The sequence below is a fragment of the Danio rerio genome, chromosome 13, assembly GCF_052040795.2.
Source record: "Danio rerio strain M-AB ecotype USA chromosome 13, GRCz13ab, whole genome shotgun sequence".
NCBI lineage: Eukaryota > Metazoa > Chordata > Actinopteri > Cypriniformes > Danionidae > Danio > Danio rerio.
The window spans coordinates 46979234-46998781 of NC_141033.1; the positions used below are offsets into that span (position 1 = coordinate 46979234).

Here is a 19548-nt window from a genome sequence, read left to right on the forward strand (position 1 = left end):
ATGAAATTTACTGTGTGTATCCCCTCAACTAAATCAACACAGAGAAAGAGAGAGGGAGGAAAGAGAGAGAGACACACACATCTACTGTAGATGATTATAAATTAATTCACTGTAAATATACTGATTATTATTAGTAGTAGTATTATTAGTATTATTACTATTTATTACTGTTTTATCCTAAAATGTTGATTGTTTAAATGTAGAGTTTATTCTGATTTATTATTAATATTTTTATTTTTATTTTATATATAGTGTAAAGTTCTTAGTAATGTGAAGTTTATAAATAATATATATAATATATATGTGTGTGTGTGTGTGTGTGTGTGTGTGTGTGTGTGTGTGTGTGTGTGTGTGTGTATATATATATATATATATATATATATATATATATATATATATATATATATATATATATATATAATTAAATATCTTATTTTAATAATTTTATATAATCATTTTATATCATTTATATCATTTTAATAATTTTCCTACAAGACCAACAGAAAATAAAAAGCTGCTATTTTCTAGATGCAGCTAGGAACTATATTCTTATTTCGGCGTAATAATAAGGAACTTGAATAATAAGCAATGATTTTACAAACTATCTGAAAATAGTTCTCCTGGTAAGTAACCAGGTAACAGCACTTAACCAGAGAGCTGATGGGGATTAACCAACTCACAAATATGCTCACAAATATTTGCAAAGAGGAAGCTAGCACATGTTACTATGAGCTATTATTCCCCTGTCATTTATATGCACACACATGATCTCTCTCTCTTTCACATACAGTCTCTGTCTGCCTGTGTCTGATTCAAAGTGGTACTAGGTAATCTAATATGAATCTAAATGTCATAACATATGATAAGTTGGCCAAATATTGCACTGCAAAGAGCAAAACTAGCTTTTAACACGTTTATAACTCTGCAAATGACCACTTTTTGACTATTCATAGCAGAACCTTCTGGTCTGATTCATTCAAGGGGCTAACATTTTTTCTCAAGTTGTCTTTCCGATTTTCTAAAACTTATATTTTTATTAGGGAAATATGTTCAATTTGTATTGAATAATATTCTAATTTTGGATACTTTTTTATTCATGAATGCAAGTGCCTTAAAACAAAACCACTGTTTTGGGTTTGCCAAAAGGAATTTTAGTTATACTGTAGTACATTTTTAAAGTTGTTCAAATCAAAAGTGTTTTATTTTTTTCTGTCTGTGTTTGTTTGTCTATTCTGATTAAAAAAATTCTTAATTTTTATTATTATTATTTTATTGATTTGATGATTATTGTAAGTTAAGATGAAAGTAATTAAAATAAATTTAGATTAGAATAAATTAAGTTAAATTAAAAATGAATAAATAAATAAAAAGTGAGTAAATAAACTAATAAATAAATAAATTAATTAATTAATAAATAATAAATGATTAAATAAATGAGTGAGTGAGTGAGTGAGTGAGTGAGTGAGTGAGTGAGTGAGTGAATGAATGAATGAATGAATAAATGAATGAATGAATAAATAAATAAATAAATAAATAAATAAATAAATAAATAAATAAATAAAGTCTACAAATGACCATATAATAAGAATAATCGGTGGCAGGCAAAAATGTTTTGAATGCACAGCAATTCATTGATTATCCTTTACAGCCCAAAGCACTGAATCACTCCACATGCAACACAGTGTCATAGTAGAGAAGCGAACCTTAGAGAAACACATAAATATTACGGCATTTGTGCCATGTATAGCAGTTTTAAATGTTTTAAATGCTTCAGATATTATGGAGTGTATATATTTAACACCTTTGATAATTTCTTTTGACTATTGTTTAGTCAAAAGAAATTACAAGGGAATTTCATTCAAGTTAAAGGTTCTTAAGGGAACTATTAATGACAATAAAGAACCTTTCATTTTCACCAGTACTGGCAAAGATAATTTGATCTTGGAAAGAATATTAATCCCTGTTAGTTCATGACATGGTACACTAATAACGTAAACAAATGAAAATGTGCGGTAACGTTTCACATCTGTGCTTTATTTCACTCACACTCTTTCACCTCTGACAGTCTTTTTTTATTCAGTCATTTGTTGTTCTTTGTTGATGTCCTGATAATGTATCGGCATTCTGTGCATGTTCTCCCTGTCCCTTCATCACTCACACATCCATTAGAAAAGACCAGGGGCTACCAGAAAGTTTTTTTTCCCCCCATAATTTCACATTTTTCATCATAACTCACAGAGCTCTACAAATCAGCCTGCCTGAAAACACACCTGCGCCAAATGTAGCAGTAACTTTATGCTGAAAAATGGCAGATCATAACAAGATTCAGTTTTACAGTATGGCATGGGGTCAAAGGTCAAGATTGATTTGTTCTGTCTAGCGTCGACCGGCACTAAGAATAAATGAATGAATTAACAATCGTATCGCTTATTGTCTCCTACAAGCTGTTAGGTCCATCTAAAGACATCACAAATTATAGATAAATCCAAATGTTTGTAAAACACATCGGTTCAACCAATTAAGTGAAATAGATTCATGACAGAAAATAGAGCATTAGCAATTAACATCAACCGCCAACTATTCTGGCATATGTTTTATGCAGTGGATGCCCTTCGAGCCACAAACCAGTACCGGGAAACACCCATACACACACACTCATACAACACAGGGTTTAGTTTAGGGGTTAGTTAGTCACCTATTTTGCATGTCTTTGGACTGCGAGGAAAACCGGACCGCCCAGAGGAAACTCATGCCAACACTGGGAGAACATGCAAACTCCACACAGAAATGCCCCAACCAGGACTCGAACCAGTGACCTTCTTGCAGTGAGGTGACAGTGCTAACCACTGATCCACTGCGTCACCTATTATTATTTTATTTTATTATTATTATTATTATTATTATTATTATTATTATTATTATTATTATAGTTAATTATTATTGTTGCATTGCTTTTTTGCATGTCTGATTTGTGTGACTTTTCATATTTTTGCATTTATTACAGAAATTGTGCAAATTAATAAAGCATTTACAAAGATATATTGTATGACAAATTTTAAAATTAAACCAAAACAATAACTCTCATTACTGTTAAAATAGATTTTTGATTTCTGTGTCAAACAACCCAACTACTTGAAAAATCAAATCAAATCAAATCAATAAACTAGGTGTTCTTTTTAGCTAAAACGTACAAATAAACTAATGAATAAGTGAATAAATAACAAATAAATAAATGAGTGAGTAAACAAACAAACAATCAAACAAACAAACAAACAAACAAATTTATAAATAAATTAGTCAATTAAAAACAAATTTTAGATTAGTCCATGATTTATCAGAGGTTTCCACAGAGGAATAAACCAAATGAGCCACAGTTTATTGCACTGTGATAACCCCCGATAAATCAAAGACTTAGCTGAAGGAAAATGAATGAATGAATGAGTGAGTGAGTGAGTGAATGAATGAATGAATGAATGAATGAATGAATGAATGTATGAATGAATGAATGAGTGAGTGAGTGAGTGAGTGAGTGAGTGAATGTATGAATGAATGAGTGAGTGAGTGAGTGAGTGAATGAATGAATGAGTGAGTGAGTGAGTGAGTGAGTGAGTGAGTGACTGAGTGAGTGAGTGAGTGAGTGAATGAATGAATGAATGAGTGAGTGAGTGAGTGAGTGAGTGAGTGAGTGAGTGAATGAGTGAGTGAGTGAGTGAGTGAGTGAATGAATGAATGAATGAATGAATGAATAAGTGAGTGAGTGAGTGAGTGAGTGAATGAATGAATGAATGAATAAATGAATGAATGAATGACTAAGTCTGATTTATAAGGGGTTTTCAGTGTAATTAATAAATAATTAATTAATTAATAATAAATTAATAAATTTTCTTTCAGATTAGTCCCTGATTTATCAAAGATTTCCAGAAAATGAATAGAATGAATGAATGAATGAAGGAATGAAGGAATAAATGACAGAATGAATAAAATAATTTTCCTTCAGATTAGTCCCTGATTTATCAGGTTTCCATAGAGGAACGAACTAAATGAATGAATGAATGAATGAATGAATGAATGAATGAATGAATGAATGAATGAATGAATGAAATAATTAGACTGTACAATTTATAAGGGATTGTCACAGTGCAATTAACTGAATGAATGAATGAATGAATAAATGAATGAATGAATGAATCAATGAATGAATGAATCAATCAATCAATCAATCAATCAAATCATTTTCCTTTAGATTAGTCCCTGATTTATCAGGTTTCCATAGAGGAATGAACCAAATGAATGAATGAAAGACGACCCCTGCTAAAATTTCCTGAATCATTAATTTATTCCTTCATTTACCTTCAACTAAGTCCTTGATTTATCAGGGGTCATCACAGTGCAATGAATAAATGAATAAATGAATTAATAATAAATTAATTTATTAATTTTCCTTCAGATTAGTCCCTTATTTATCAAAGGTTTACATAGAGAAATTAATGAATAAATCAATCAATCAATCAACAAATAAATATTTCTTGGGGTTGAATTATCAGTGGGGCACCAGAGCCAAATGAAAAGAATATATGAAGGAATGAAGGAGTGAACGAATTAATAATTGAATAAAGAAATGAACTAAATAAACGAACAGAAAACCAAACGAACAAACAAATAAATGAAGGAATTAAATGAACGAACGTACGTAAGAATGAACGAACAAACTGAACAAACAAACGAACGAAAGAACCTTTCACCATTACATACAATTTACAACAATCTCTGAATATGCTTTCAATTAAAACACACTCACACACACACACACACACGCACGCACACACACGCAAGCACGCACGCAAAGAAAGCACGCATGCACACGCACACGCATACACATCACAGTTGCTGAATCAATCAGTCTCAGATTAGTGGCTTTTGTCAGGCATGTTGCATACAGATTCATTACAGGATGAATAAAAAGCAGAACTGAGCAGATTTAAGACTTCCATCACATTGCATTGGGCTTTATGTATTAAACACACACACACACACACACAGCTATAAGATGTGACAGGTGTGTGAGATGTGAGTCTCGCTCCTCTAGATCTCCCTGCAGCTACAACTCAATAAAAACCTGCAAATGCATTCAACACACTTGTCTGTCTCTCAGAGGTGCGTCACCCCACTGATCTGAGGTCTGGGTTCAATCCGGACAGCTGTTTGAGTAAAATATGGCTGTATGCGCGTAAGGGTGTGTTTAAAAGATGAAAACGGGGCTTTGTTATTTGTCAGCAAATTTAGAACAACGTCTGAACACAGAGTTGAGCCTGTTATGAGCCCAAAATAATAACGTGTAATGAAAGTTTGTCATCTTCTTCTGTCAGCGTAAGTTTATTCTAGAGGGACTGTAGTTTTTGCGCAGCGGTAAACAAGCATTAGAAATGAGGCTCTGTGTTTCCTGCGTTCTCTGAAAACACAGCACTCATTTCAGAGACGAGAGAAGGCTTTTCTTCTGGAGCGTTCAGAGGAAATGAAAGCGCTCTGTGCAACTGTTATATGAAAGTGACAGAGGTAAAGAAGAACGTTTAAGCAAAGAGAGAATGAGAGAGAGAGACTACAAATACACATTTAGGAAAGGGTTTTTTTTTCTCCTGAGAGGGATAAAAACTAAATATAAATATATAAATTCTGCAAATTATTATAAAGATGTAGTATGTAATGTAGTAATACATAGTTAAAATATATAGTAAAAAAACGAAGGTCTTTCCAAATTAGATAAATAAAATAAAATAACATATATTAAATAAAAATATTCAAGGTGGCGCGGTGGCGCAGTGGGTAGCACGTCCGCCTCACAGCAAAAAGGTTGCTGGTTCGAGCCTCAGCTGGGTCAGTTGGCATTTCTGTGTGGAGTTTGCATGTTCTCCCTGTGTTCGCGTGGGTTTCCTCCGGAAATTTTAGAGAAAACTCTAAATATTTAGTTGGTCACATTTACAGTTAAAGTCAGAACTATTCACCGCCCTTTGAATTTTTTTTTTCTTTTTTAAATATTTCACAGATGATTTTCAAATTTCGATTTTCAAGGAAATTTTCACAGTATGTCTGATAATATTCCTTTCTCCTGGAGAAAGTCTTATTTGTTTTATTTCGGCTAGAATAAAAGCAGTTTTTAATTTTTTTTAAACACCATTTTAAGGTAAAAATTATTAGCCAGAGGCTATTTTATTTGCTTCAAGAGTGAAATTAAAAAAAGATGATAATTTGGTAGTTAAGATTAATGATTGGAAAATTCAGTCAAAAAATGTGATAAACTATTTGGGTTGCTTAATAGATAATAAATTATCAGGAGATGCTATGGCAAAAAAAGTTTTTACGAAGATTTGTGGAAAAATTAGGTTTTTAGCAAGGCAATCTGATCTTTTGGATGTTCATTCTTTACAATTGTTGGCAGGAGCTTTAATTCAACCCCATTTTGATTATGCTACGTCATTTTGGTACAGTAGCTGCTCACAAAATTTGAAGGAGAAATTGCAAAAGGCACAAAATAAATGAGTACGAATAATTTTAAAAATGCATCCTAGAGCACATTTGCACAAAGAGTCTTTTAATAAATTAGGTATGTTAACTGTTAGTAATAGAGTGTGTTTTTTAAAACTGGGAATGGTACGTAAAATGTTTAATAATGTGGTTCCTAGCTATTTGATGAACTATTTTCAAATGGTGAGGCAACAGCATTCATACAGTACTAGGAGTTGGGATTTTAATATTTGTTTATTTAAATTTAGAAGTTTAGTGGGGAAAAATATGTTTTTATATACAAGTGCAATCATGTGGAACAAACTACCAAAAGCAATCAAGGAAATAAAAGATTTAAGGTTGTTCAAAAAAGCTATTAAAAGATGGTTGTTTGATGAGGATAATTAGTTTTGCATGGTGGATGAGGATTTTTTAAATTATGTTACTTGAGTGTGAATAGGTTGGCGGCTGGAGGGACATTGTGCTGGATAGGTTGGCTGTTTGTACCGCTGTGGCGACTGTTTGTTTTATTCTTCATTAGTATTATGAAGCCATACATTGTTTTAATTTAACAGAGGACCACAATGGAAATAAGCCCAGGGCTTTATTGTGTTTTTATCCTCGACAGTTTTTTTGAACAAAGTGTATGGAATACTTTTTGTACAGTTTGTCTAAAATCTGTCAAATAAAATTCAATTCAATTCAATTCAATTCAGCCTCTTTATATTTTTCCGATAGTCTACAGAACAAACCATCGTTATACAATAACTTGCCTAATTACCCTAACTTGTCCTGTTAACATAATTAATCAAGTTAAGCCTTTAAATGTCACTTTAAGGTGTATAGAAGTGTCTTGAAAAAATATCTAGTCAAATATGATTTACTGTCATCATTATTAAAAATGAGTTATTAAAACTATTATGTTTAGAAATATAGTGAAGAAATGGTCTCTCTGTTAAACAGAAATTGGGGAAAAATTTATAGGGAGGCTAATAATTCAGGGGGGCTAATAATGCTGACTTCAACTGTACATAAATGAATCAATAAACTCAAAAAACAAATCTGTGGATTACTGCTGGCGCATATTCTGTGGAATTTGATTTCAGTATGTTGATGTTCTTCAAAGACAAGGGTGAGTATCTTCTTTCATCAATTTATTCAAAACAATGTGGAAAGTGTACTAGGATAAGCAGGCAGGTTACATTCTTGGTAGGAATGCAGACGTGTAACCAGTTCACAATGTAAACAAGGATCTTCGTGCAATCACCTGAGTATGAAGTCACTTCCCTGAATTACAGTTTATCCATCCACTGCACATAAATACAGCAAGTTGTACAACTTTCTACAGCACATAAAGTGAAATAAAAGTGATTAATAACAGTACATAGTTTTTCAAAACTTCTCCATACAGTATCCTATCTGCATTCCATGTCAAATAAACTATTCAGGATCTCTCATGCGGTCTACATGTGCTCGTCACACAGTTAATTAACTTCCTTTCCTCAAGCACAAATCTAGTGATTTTCCAAACACACGATGAGTAACGAGAGATGTTGCTAAAGTTAGAGACTAAATCCCTCCGTATCGAACGCTCTGCTTCTCAGTGAGAAACAATGGCAGTGCTTTCTTCAGCTCATTACCCCTCGCTCTCTTCCCACTATTCTTGTCTACATTTCTCAGAGCAACATCAATAAAAGATTTATCAACATTACCACAGCAGCGCATTCTCACACCTCAGACAAATTCATACACCAACACACAAAAATCTTGACCGTAGAGATACACTCACACAACCAATGAACCATACCGCACTATTCACACACAGAGATTCATTGTTATTCCACTGTGATCAAATATGCACATATACTCAACTGAGTCTACTGAGAAACCCATCTATAATCTGTCTCGCACACACGCACGCTTATAAAAGTTAATGCACGCTTGCCGCAGTCAGGATGTTAATTCATTGGTCCCTGTAGACTCTTACTTAAGGTAAGGTTTTAAAGAGGGGGAGATTAGCTATTCATGCACACAAAGACAAGTGGCTAATCTCACCCTCCCCATTCGCTTTGATTCCTGCCTCTTTCCATAATTCATCGGCGCTCTTCCGCTACTGCCGCCCCCCCTCTGGGCCAGGTTTCTATGAATAGATGATTAGGACGTCGGAATCAAAAAATCTGATGAAGAGATTCTGTGGCGAAGGGAGTGTTGATGCACCGATGGCACCACCAATACTGGAGGGTCGTCCCGTGATGGTTCGAGAGCGTTTGTTTGTTTCTAATGGTGATCAGATTTCAACTGGGATCCACAGGCGGGGAGAGAATATCAGTGAACGCTTCGAAAATGTATATTTGGGTTGTTTAATCTATTTAATTTCTATAGCGCTTTTACTGTGTAGATTGTGTCAAAGCAGCTGAAGATAGAAGTTCTAGTAAATTGAAATTGTGTCAGTCCCAACCCAAGCTCATTCTGGAAACGTAGCCCCACGGACGTTTCTGGAGGCTGCGATTTTTCGTGGCCGGAGGTACGTATGGCCGCGTTAATTTTTTTTTTTTTCGAGCAAACGCTACGGGGGGGTGTGATGCCGCTCTGCTCCTCCTCTTCGTGCTCGCCGTCTGATGGCTCGCCTCCTTGTGGAGGGCTTTCCCACTGCAACCAGTTTGTCCGCTTAGCTTGCAGCGTTACGTCGGCGGAGCGGAGGCCTGGAGGAGGAGGAGCCGGCCGCGGGAACGACGAGATTAAGTCCAGGGAAGAGCGGTTCCGGTAATCAGGTAAGATAAAAAACAACATCCAAAAAATAAGGGCGAGAACGCGGCGAGATCCGAAAAGGCTGTCAAAATCAAAGACAAGGGCTTTTGCTTTTTTTTTTTAGAAGAGGAAGAGAAGGCCGGTCGGGTCAACCGCCCGGTTGATCGTTCAGTCGTTCAGCTAGTCAGCCGGACGGACGGTCGCTTCACAGTGGCCTCCGGCGGTTTTTCATGCAAGAACAGTGCGGGCGCGAACGGCGCGCACTACCGAGAGGCGTCCGAGACACGAAAAAGCGCGCACATCGGCCTCTAGTAAATCCACGAAAACAAAAACTGCTCGAATACGGACCTCCCGGGACGTATTTTGCGGTCTGCAGAAACGTCCACGGGGCTACGTTTCCACAATGAGCCCGGGTAGGTCAGTCCAGTTTTCAGAGTTGAAGTTCAGTTTAGTTTAGATCAGTGTGGGTTAAATTTGACTGCTGAAAGTCCAAACACTAAAGAGCAAATCCATCGACGCGCAGCTCAACCAAAAAAGCCAGTAGTGACAATGGTGGGGAACAAACCTCACCAATTGATGAAGTGAATGAAAAAAAACCTTGAGAGAAACCAGGCTCAGTTGGGCACGACCGTTTCTCTTCTGGCCAAACTTCTTGTGCAGAACTGCAGTCTAGGCACAAGAGGCTGGAGAATGCTGGACATCCATTGTGGAGAAGGGCAGGTGTGAGTAGGTTTACATGACAACGATGTAGTAAAACTACAAAAAAAAATTGGGTGGTTCTTTGCCTCCCATTTAGTGATGTTTATTCATAAACTAATTTCGAAAGGATCACATGCTTATGAATGCTAGTGGCTGGATCCGCATTTTCCAATTCTCAATGCACCAATCAGACGACTCCTAAGCTACTACAAATACCCTGGGTTACGCACCACTGCTATCTTGGTTTTGAAGAATTCCCTCTTCCACCTAGATAGGTGACATGGTGGCTCAGTGTGTAGCACTGTTGCCTCACAGCAAGAACGTCTCTGGTTCCAGGCTTTACCAAACCAGCCGATGTTTCTGTGCAGAGTTTGCACTTTCTCCCTGTGCTCACATGGGTTTCCCCCGGGTTCCCCAGTTTCCTCCCATCGTCCAAAAACATGCAACTTAAGTTATTTGACTAATTCAAGTCGGCACCATAGACATGCTTCTAGTAAGTAGTTATCTCTTAAGAGCAATCACTATCTGTTCATTAGCTACTGCAGCAGGGGAGTTCTTGAGATCTACCTGAGCTCAAACTCCCCTCTCGCCTAGCAAAGGGAGGGAGCCCTGGGCTCGAGGATCTTATGAGCTCAGGGCTCTCTCCCAGGACAGCATACCAATGTAGCTTATAATTAACCATCAGCTTAGTGTGAACTCTAATAAAATCCTTTAATGCTTGGCAATCTGTTGATTATCCCTTATATTTGCACTGCCTAATTTAGTGTTGGAGGTTTCATGGCTAAATTTGATCAGCCTGGAGGCCAATCTTTATTGATTGCACATGTCACTAGTAAGAGCAGAGTCTGAAAGTTTAATTAGAAAAGTAATACCACAGTTTGCTTAAAATATAGCAATTTACACAACTTTATGGGTAACGTATCAGGGTTCAAAACAGAACAAATAGTTGGTGCATGTCTCGCTGGTGCATCCATGACCAAGACAGCAAGTATTTGTGATGTGTCAAGATCCAGCAAACCACTAAGAAGAAAGAACCTTATCCAACAGGAGTAACTGTGAACACAAGAGGAAGCTGTCTGAAAGGTACAGTATGTCTGGGTGCAAACCCAGACTGTAACCAAAAACATAAAACCACAGCTGCCCAACTCACTGCAAAATTAGATGAGCACCTCAACTCTCCTTTTCCATTAAAACTGTTGGTGTGGAGCTCCACAGGATCAATATACATGGCAAAGCTGCTACTGTAAAGCCAAATCTTTGGTCAGTCATGCCAATGCCAAATGTCTGTTTCACTGGTGCCAGCTGTGAAAATCTGTGGACAATGTGAAACATGTACAGTATTGTTCTATGATGAGTCCACCTTCACTGTGTTTCTCTCACTCAGGAGAGTTGGGGTGTGGACAGGCCCCAAAGAAGCGTACCACCCAGACTGTTGCATGCCCAGAGTGAAGCATGGGAGTGGATCAGTGATCGTTTGGTCAGCAATATCAAGGCATTCCCTAGGCCCAATACTTGTGCTAGGTGAGCTCGTCACTGCCAAGGAGTACCAAATTATTGTGGAGGACCCAAGCGTTCAAACATTGCATCCTGAAGGTGGTGCCGTGTAACAGGATAATAATGCACAGATACACACAGCAAGACTGGTGATAGAGCGGTTTGATGAACATGAGTAAAGTTAAATGTCTTCCATAGCCTGGACTGCACAGTCACCCGATCTAAATATTATTGAGCCACTTTAGTGTGTTTGGGCAACACAATCTCCACGGAAAAGCAGTTGAAAATGAATGAATGAATGATTTTTTTTTTACATTTTCTGAACAAAATGCAAATGTTTATATCTGTTTCAATTCATTACTCTAAGCTAAGTGAAAAGTGACCACACTACAGCAAGAAATCGTCTGAATGGATTAAAAAATGTCAACTGTTTAGATCTAGGAGACTTGTAAAATAAAATAAGTAAATATAGTATAATAAATAGTAAAATAAGCTTTTGCCAAAAAAGTTCTCCTTTAAGACTAGCATACTGATAGTAGCATCTAAAAAGCTTGATTTTGATTTCCAGGAAATATCAGGAGGAAAATTGGTTGGAATGAATTGATAAGGGAAAAAAATATGAATCATTTTTTATTAATAAAATTAATTTAGTTTGCATTTTATATATAAAAATTTAGTTTTATTATTATTTTAAGTTTGGAGTTACTTTAATTTTGTTATTTTTCATCTCAGACAACACCTGTGTCACTTATGTGAATCATATGAAAAAATACAAGGTGTCAGTCTGTGAGCTTTAAAGTGTAAACTTAAATAAATTGACATATTTTAAATAGTTCATCCAGACACCAATTAGTGGATAGTGCTCTGCTGTAACACAGATATTCATGCATCCTCACGCTGCTGACTCAGGAGCAAAGGTCAAAAGGCAAAATCCATGTGAAATAAATTGGTTGGGAAAATTGTAAAATTGGTTGGAAGTAATGGATAATGGATTTTTAAAAGAAAAAAATTTAAGTATTAGGTTACTTTAATTTTGTTATTTTTGATCTCAGACAACACTTGTGTCACTTGTTTGAGTTATGTGTTCAAGGTGTCACTTGTATGAGTCATGTGTTCAAAATCTACAAGGTGTCAGTCTGTAAGCCTTACAGTGTAAACTAGAACAAATTGACATGTTTTAAATAATTCATTCAGACACTAACTTCTGGACAATGCTCAGCTGTAACACAGATATTCATATTCATGCTGCTGACTCAGGAACAAAGAACAAAGGTCAAAAGGCAGACTCCATGTGAAATATTGCTGCATGTGTGCAAAATAAAGCGCGCTCTACATGAACATCCAATCCCATCTGGCAAAATCCAGTCCGACGGACACAATGAGGACAAGATTCATCTCTATGGAGGAGCACTCAAAACTAAACACAATAGGATTGTGTGTGCTATAAATACGCAACCTTAAATCGCCATTTATTCATGCCAACACCCATATTTTGTCCAAAGAGGTCAAAACTAAAGGTCGATTTTACTTCATCAATGACAATGAAAAATCGTGCACTCAGAATGGCCTTTAGCAACATTGCATTTTAATCCAAGCTGGTTGTTTATCACACTGTGGTTGACCAATGTGAAGGTTTAACCACCTTAGGGTGTATGGGCTTTTTTGTCCCCCAGAAGGGATGAAATACAGACCCAATCAGGCTGCTTCTGTGTTCTTGTGTTGGGCCGGTGGGGTTCTGAGAGTCTCTTTAATGCAGTACAAGCAGCGATCGATCCGCTGTCTGCTCCCTACATAGAGCACACTATTCCCCTGACTCCTATTACAAACACACTTATTCTACTCATCCACCTCCCACCGAGTCAACCACGGAGAAAGAAAGAATGGACAAACGGAAGGAGGATGGAAAGAAGCAGTAAATATTAAGCTTCCAGCGTTGGTGTGTGTGTGTACCTGTCGGACATTGATCCAGTAGCCGATGATTTTGTCCACAGCGCCGGGCTCTTTCTGGGTCCACTGTAAGATGTAGGAATAATTGTTCTTCAAGGTGCGAATGGGATTTGGAGTGTCGTAGTAAAATTCCGCATCGTACGGCTGAGCTGAAAGAACAAACAAAGTGAAAGAGAGCATGACTAATTAAACAAATGCTTGAATATGATGAATTGCCACCATCTTAAGCTCATTGCTTTTCAATGTGAGAGTAAGCTAATGTACATGGATATACAATACTTCTCATTTATTAGATATAACTTCGTTAAATTGCTAGAAGAAAGTGGACTGAATGCAAAATATGTGATTTTCGCCACTAAAGGGGGAGGATTTGCAACAAACAAACGTGTAGTTCGATGAAATTATGCCCTATCATACACCCGGCGCAATACGGCATAAGGCGCGACACAATTGTTGGCTAGTGTCAGCTTGGTTGAAGAGTCGTTTTGACGTTTTGCACCACGCTGTTTAAATAGCAAATGCATTTGCACTCATATGTGCACCCATAGGCGTTTTGGTCTAAAAAAGAAGGTGTGTTAAAGAGCTGCTAGCGCCTTGCTATTTTGAGAAACTAAAACACACTGTTTAATAGACCAGCTCAAAGCAGGTCTATAGTCCAGCGCAGATCGTGTTATTTGTGAGCCACGCTTAAACATTGCTTAATACACACAGGATGTACAGCAATAGGCAAATATCTTTACATATGAAAAAGAATTAAATGATTAAAATATTACAAAAAATATTATTTTCTACATAAATATAAAAACCACTGCCTTCATGCCTTCTTCATGTAATTTTTTATCTTCAGTTTATTCATAACAATTCGGTTTTGTATAATGTTATCATTATTAGCTGATATATTTATGTTTTATTAAAAACAAGCTTAGATTTGTCCACCTGTCAGGTTTTAGACCATATGGGGCATTGCATGTGTATTTGAATATAACTTATTTTTTGATATAAGAAGACTTTGTTATTATTGTTTATTTATTCGTTTGCTGGAAATTAGAACTGAATTTAGAAATAGTTTAGAAACAAATATTTGTGCTTAACAAACTAATTTAATTAGGTATAGGCTAATGGATGTCTGTGCATACAACACGTTTCCCTATCCACGAGAGCGAAAGTGAAAGTAAATAATGAGGAGGCTCATTTCCTCTTTCTCACCCTGTAGATGCTGTTTAACTTTTTTTCTCACTGGTAAAGTGTTCATTTTTTTTCCACATACAAAGTCCACAATGTAAATAGCAAATGCGCTATTGCGCGAAGCAACTGACTCTTAAAGGGAATGGGAGATGAGACTCTGATAGGTTTATTCTCAAAACACACCTATAACTATTTAAGAGAATAAGCTCAACCCTGTTAAACCATGCACCACAACACAAAGCGGATTTTCTGACACGATTAGTATTCAGATGATTCTGACACGCCCTTAATGCTTTTGCGCCATGCACTTTGCACTTTGTGCATGGATCGTCAAAATAGAGCCCTTACTGTGGAATCCCAGCGAGCATTTTTTGTTTCTAATAGATGTCTAATGGACGTCTAAACATAGTCGCCTTGGCTAAAACAAGGCTAGACTTGGGCTGTCAGTTAACATCTAATAGATGTCTAAAAATAGGTCAAAACTAGACTAGTCATCAAATAGACAGATAAGACAGACAGATATGTGTAGTCATCTAATTCTGTTTATTTGATGACAAGTTTTGGTCTATTCTTAAACGTCTATTAGATTTTTTATGACAGCCCAAAGTTAGCCTTGTTTTAGCCAAGATGACAATGTTTAAACGTTTATAAGACATCTATTAGACTTCTTTTAAAAGCAAAAAATGCTTCCTGGGTATGATTAAAATGGCTAATAAAAACGGCACTTCTCTCTAAAGTAATGGAATTTTTCATTAGCCATTTTAATCATACCCAGTGTAACATACAGTCTGAAGGAGAAATTCCGTTATGACCCCTAGAAGGCTCTTGGTTTGTTTTACGTGAGTTCATGACTCCTGGTGCCAGCAAGTTTGCCGGTGAAAGTCACTCTGTGACATCTTATCTACCAAGATGTTGGCCAGAGCTCGAGTTATCCCATCTTCAAGGACATTCCCAAGAACCCCTACACCTTCACCCTCCATCCCCTAAAACTCTCAAAATTCAGCCCAGAGTAAATGTTATGTTTGTAAACTTTTGCATTTTCTACCTGACTTTCTCTTTAAATATGTACACCTGTATATGCCCTATTCAAGACATTAGACAAACACATGAATTATGTTTTATGTATTTCTAAAATAGTCATGTTTTGTGTCATTCTTCTTCATACACAATCTCTACAACCCATGATCTAGGACATAGGACGATAACTTGTATGCTCAGTGTAGTTTTAAACCATGAGTTAAAGTTTTGTCAGTCTATCTTGGGACTGTACAAACCCACAAGGAGAACAAAGAAAATTTCCTGCTCGACTTTCCCTCTCATGCCCATTGGTCAGCCAGGAGAGACTGAGAATTACCTGACCAATGTCTTTAAATACCAATCATGAAACTAGTCATAAAATAAACAGAAATGAATGACTACACATATAAAGTCTGTCTAATCAGTCTATTTGGTTGATTCTTAGATGTTTATTAGATTTTCACAGACAGCCCGACTTTAGCCTTGTTTTAGCCAAGCTGTCTGTGTTTAGATGTCTTTTAGACGTCTACTAAACAAAATTGTTTGCTGGGATCATGGGATTTCTGGTCTTCAGGCATCGATGACCCAAAATTCAAATGCTGTCATCATTTATTCACATTTTTCTTGTTCCAAACCTGTTTGAGCTTCTTTCCTCTGTTAAACACAAAAAAAGACATTTTGAAGAAAGCTAAAAACCTGTAGGCATTGTTTTTTGTTGTTTTTTTTTTCGTACTATGAAACTCGATGGTTACAGGTTTTTAGCTTTCTTCAAAATATCTTTGTGTTTGGCAGAAGTAATAATCTTAAACAGGTTGGAAACAAGCAATATGTGAGTAAAGTTTTAAAGGTTAGGGACCACTTGTGCGACAGCAAATACTTAATAAATGTTTATTTTCGAGTGAACTATCCATTTGACGAGATTATGGGAAAAAAAAAAAAACTTTACAAATTCAAGATAATTCAAGATAACAGATCACAATTAATCAGAAAAGTTATATCTTTACAGTTAGCGACAAGCTGACTCATTATTTAGCACTGTCGCCTCACAGCAAAAAGGTCATTGGTTCAAGCCCCGGACTGGGTCAGATGGCATTTCTGTGTCAAGTTTGCATGTTCTCCTTGTGTTGGCATGGGTTTCCTCCGGGTGCTCCGGTTTCCTCCACAAGTCCAACAACATGCGCTTTAGGTGAATTGAAGAAACTAAATTGGCCGTAGTGTATGTGTGAATGAGTGTGTATGGGGGTTTTCCAGAACTGGGTTACAGCTGGAAGGGCATCTTGGCGGTTCATTCCACTGTGGTGACCCCTGATAAATAAAGGGACTAAGTCGAAGGAAAATGAATTAATGAATCTTTACAGTCTGCATTTGATTTTTTTTAGATGTTGCTTACTTGATGCAGCAGTGAGAATAACGTCCAATCATACACGTTTGTGCGCTTATGAATGCAATGGCCATTCATAAATATTTAGTTTTGTCACTGCTAGACAAATTTCAGCTTTATTGACCTCACACTTAGTGGCTCAAATGGGCGCTCTAGCAAATTCTCTCCTCATAAACAGCAAAGTGGAGATACAATCTAAGAGATTCATTTTGCACTTCAGCGATTATAATGTGAGACTCTGTGAAAGTGCATAAATTGTACTAGGACGTAATTTTTTTTTTTCCCCTGTATGACTTGACAACACATACCATCTAAAGTGTTTGAGGGCATTTGAAGATGCTCACAAACAGCTACATTACACACCGCATGAAAGGCGTAATAGTGGCACTTTAAAATAATATGACAAGAAATAGCAGTTTGTGTTATCAAGTAGCACAACGAAAAAAAATAGGCTAAAAATAACCAAATTTTTGACTCTATTCAGTCTTAAACTAAATCTGAGGAGGATACTCTGTGGTTTCGGCTTCGAGTCATTGCTGTTATGTTGAATTTAAAGTGTCACTTTCATTTGCCATTCTAAGTATGCATGGCTAATTGCGTTTTATTATTGCGGGACAAAATTGCAAGCCATTATTAGGTCATGACCTGTAGGGCGAGAACCATTAATCTACAGCATCAATGAAAGATATGCATCTCATTACAGGAAAACACTTTAATATCATCCGCCTGTAGTGTCTCTAAACACAATTGCAATACTGGTATGTGGAACTTATAGTTCAATATTTTAATTTTTTTATAATTTTTTACATTTAATCTGGTGCCATCCTTAACAAATAAAATCCACTTTGCTGTTATTTTTGCACAGAAAAAAACACTTGTAAGCAATTCATGATAAGTTTCGGGGACACCCCCTGAAAATAATCATAAATTGTCACGACATCTTTTTAACCAAAAACAGAAAACATGTTGTGTGTATTTGCTGTTATTGTACAGAACTCTGGGGTTTTGAAAAGATTAAATGCAAAAAAAAACAATTTTTTTTAACTTAAGCCCTGGTCAGATAACACAATTTTGTCAGGATTTTGGCATGGTTTCCTTGACGTAGGGTGTCATGGGGATGACGCGATTCATGATTCACAATTCACGATTCAACTTGCCCAACTGAGTCTGGTTCTCTCAAGGTTTTTTTTCTTCACTCATATCAGGTAAAGTTTTTTTCCCTCTCCGCTGTCGCTACTGGCTCGCATGGTTCAGGATTGGTAGAGCTACGCATCGATGAATTTGCTCTTCAGTGTTTGAACTCTCAGTAATGATTTTAAATCACACTGAACTGAGCTAAACTGAACTGAACTGAACTTAAACACTAAAAACTGAACTACACTGTTCCAGTTACTATGACCATTTATGTGAAGCTGCTTTGACGCAATCTAAATTGTAAAAGAGCTATACAAATAAAGCTGAATTGAATTGAATTGAAAATTCAATTCAATCACTTCTTCTTGTGTAATGTGACAGTTTATGACAACCGATATCATGTCTGTGACGCCTTACAACACCATTGCAGAAAGTCTAGCATGTTTTTAAACAATTTTATCTGACAGACTGGCACAAATATGCAGACATCTCAATTCTCAAAACAACTTTCTGAGTTCTCTCTTCCTTCCAACCGAGGTAATCTGGAAACACGATGAGTGCATTGAATACATTGCAAAAGCCTGTCTTGCTTATTCAAATTACTCGATTAAACTAATTAAATTGAAACTTACAGAAAATGGATGATTTTATCATTTGCTATAGGTTTCTCTAAAACAGTGAATATTTAGGCTAGATTTTATTTTATTTAACAAACCAGTTTTTGATTTGGGACTGCAGCACATAGTGGACTGGTTTTGAAGCTCTTCGGATGTGATTTATTATTCTTGTTTATCTACTTGATAACTGACCAACAAAAAAATACATTGAAATAAAGATACAAATTATACCAAACAAAATTTTTTCAAAAGTATATTTTTTTCCAAGAAAAAAAAAAATTCATATATATATATATTTTTTCCGTGCCAGTCTACTACTCAACTATATGGGTGGAGGATTTGTTTCGCTCCGTGGAAAATAAGGATTTAATTAATCTTTCACTGTAATTGTTGTATCACAAACCTCTTGTTGTATATTTGCAAATTTTTCAAAAAATTTTCAAAATTCATTTCAAAATTTTTCTCAAGCATCTGATTTTTCCTTGGTGCTGATGTGCTTTCATGTTCTTCATCTCACTCACGGAAAGTTCAGGCAAGGGAGTGTTTAATAAGCAACCCAGGGCTGGAAAATATATATTTAGATTTAAACAGAAAATATCTTAATATTAAAAAAGGATTACACGTTTGATCCTCACCGCTGTCATCACTGGCTTGCATGATTCGGAACTTGTAGAGCTGCGCATTAATGGATTTGCTCTTCAGTGTTAGGACTCTCAGCAGTGAAAATTATACCACACTGAACTGAACTAAACTAAACTTAAATTGAAAACTGGACTGACACAGTTTCAATTTACTAGAACTTCTATGTTAAGCTGGTTTGACAAAACC

General features: G+C 36.1%; 1 protein-coding gene across 2 annotated transcripts in view; it reads right to left on the minus strand.

Annotated features, from left to right (window-relative positions):
• The window catches only part of mdga1 (MAM domain containing glycosylphosphatidylinositol anchor 1), a 409026-nt gene that overhangs the window by 92413 nt on the left and 297065 nt on the right, over window positions 1–19548 (minus strand). For both annotated transcript variants that reach the window (XM_087279741.1, XM_087279742.1), the window contains exon 11: window positions 13390–13535. In XM_087279741.1, coding sequence (XP_087135867.1) covers window positions 13390–13535 — 146 coding nt within the window. The remainder of the gene's footprint in view (window positions 1–13389; window positions 13536–19548) is intronic.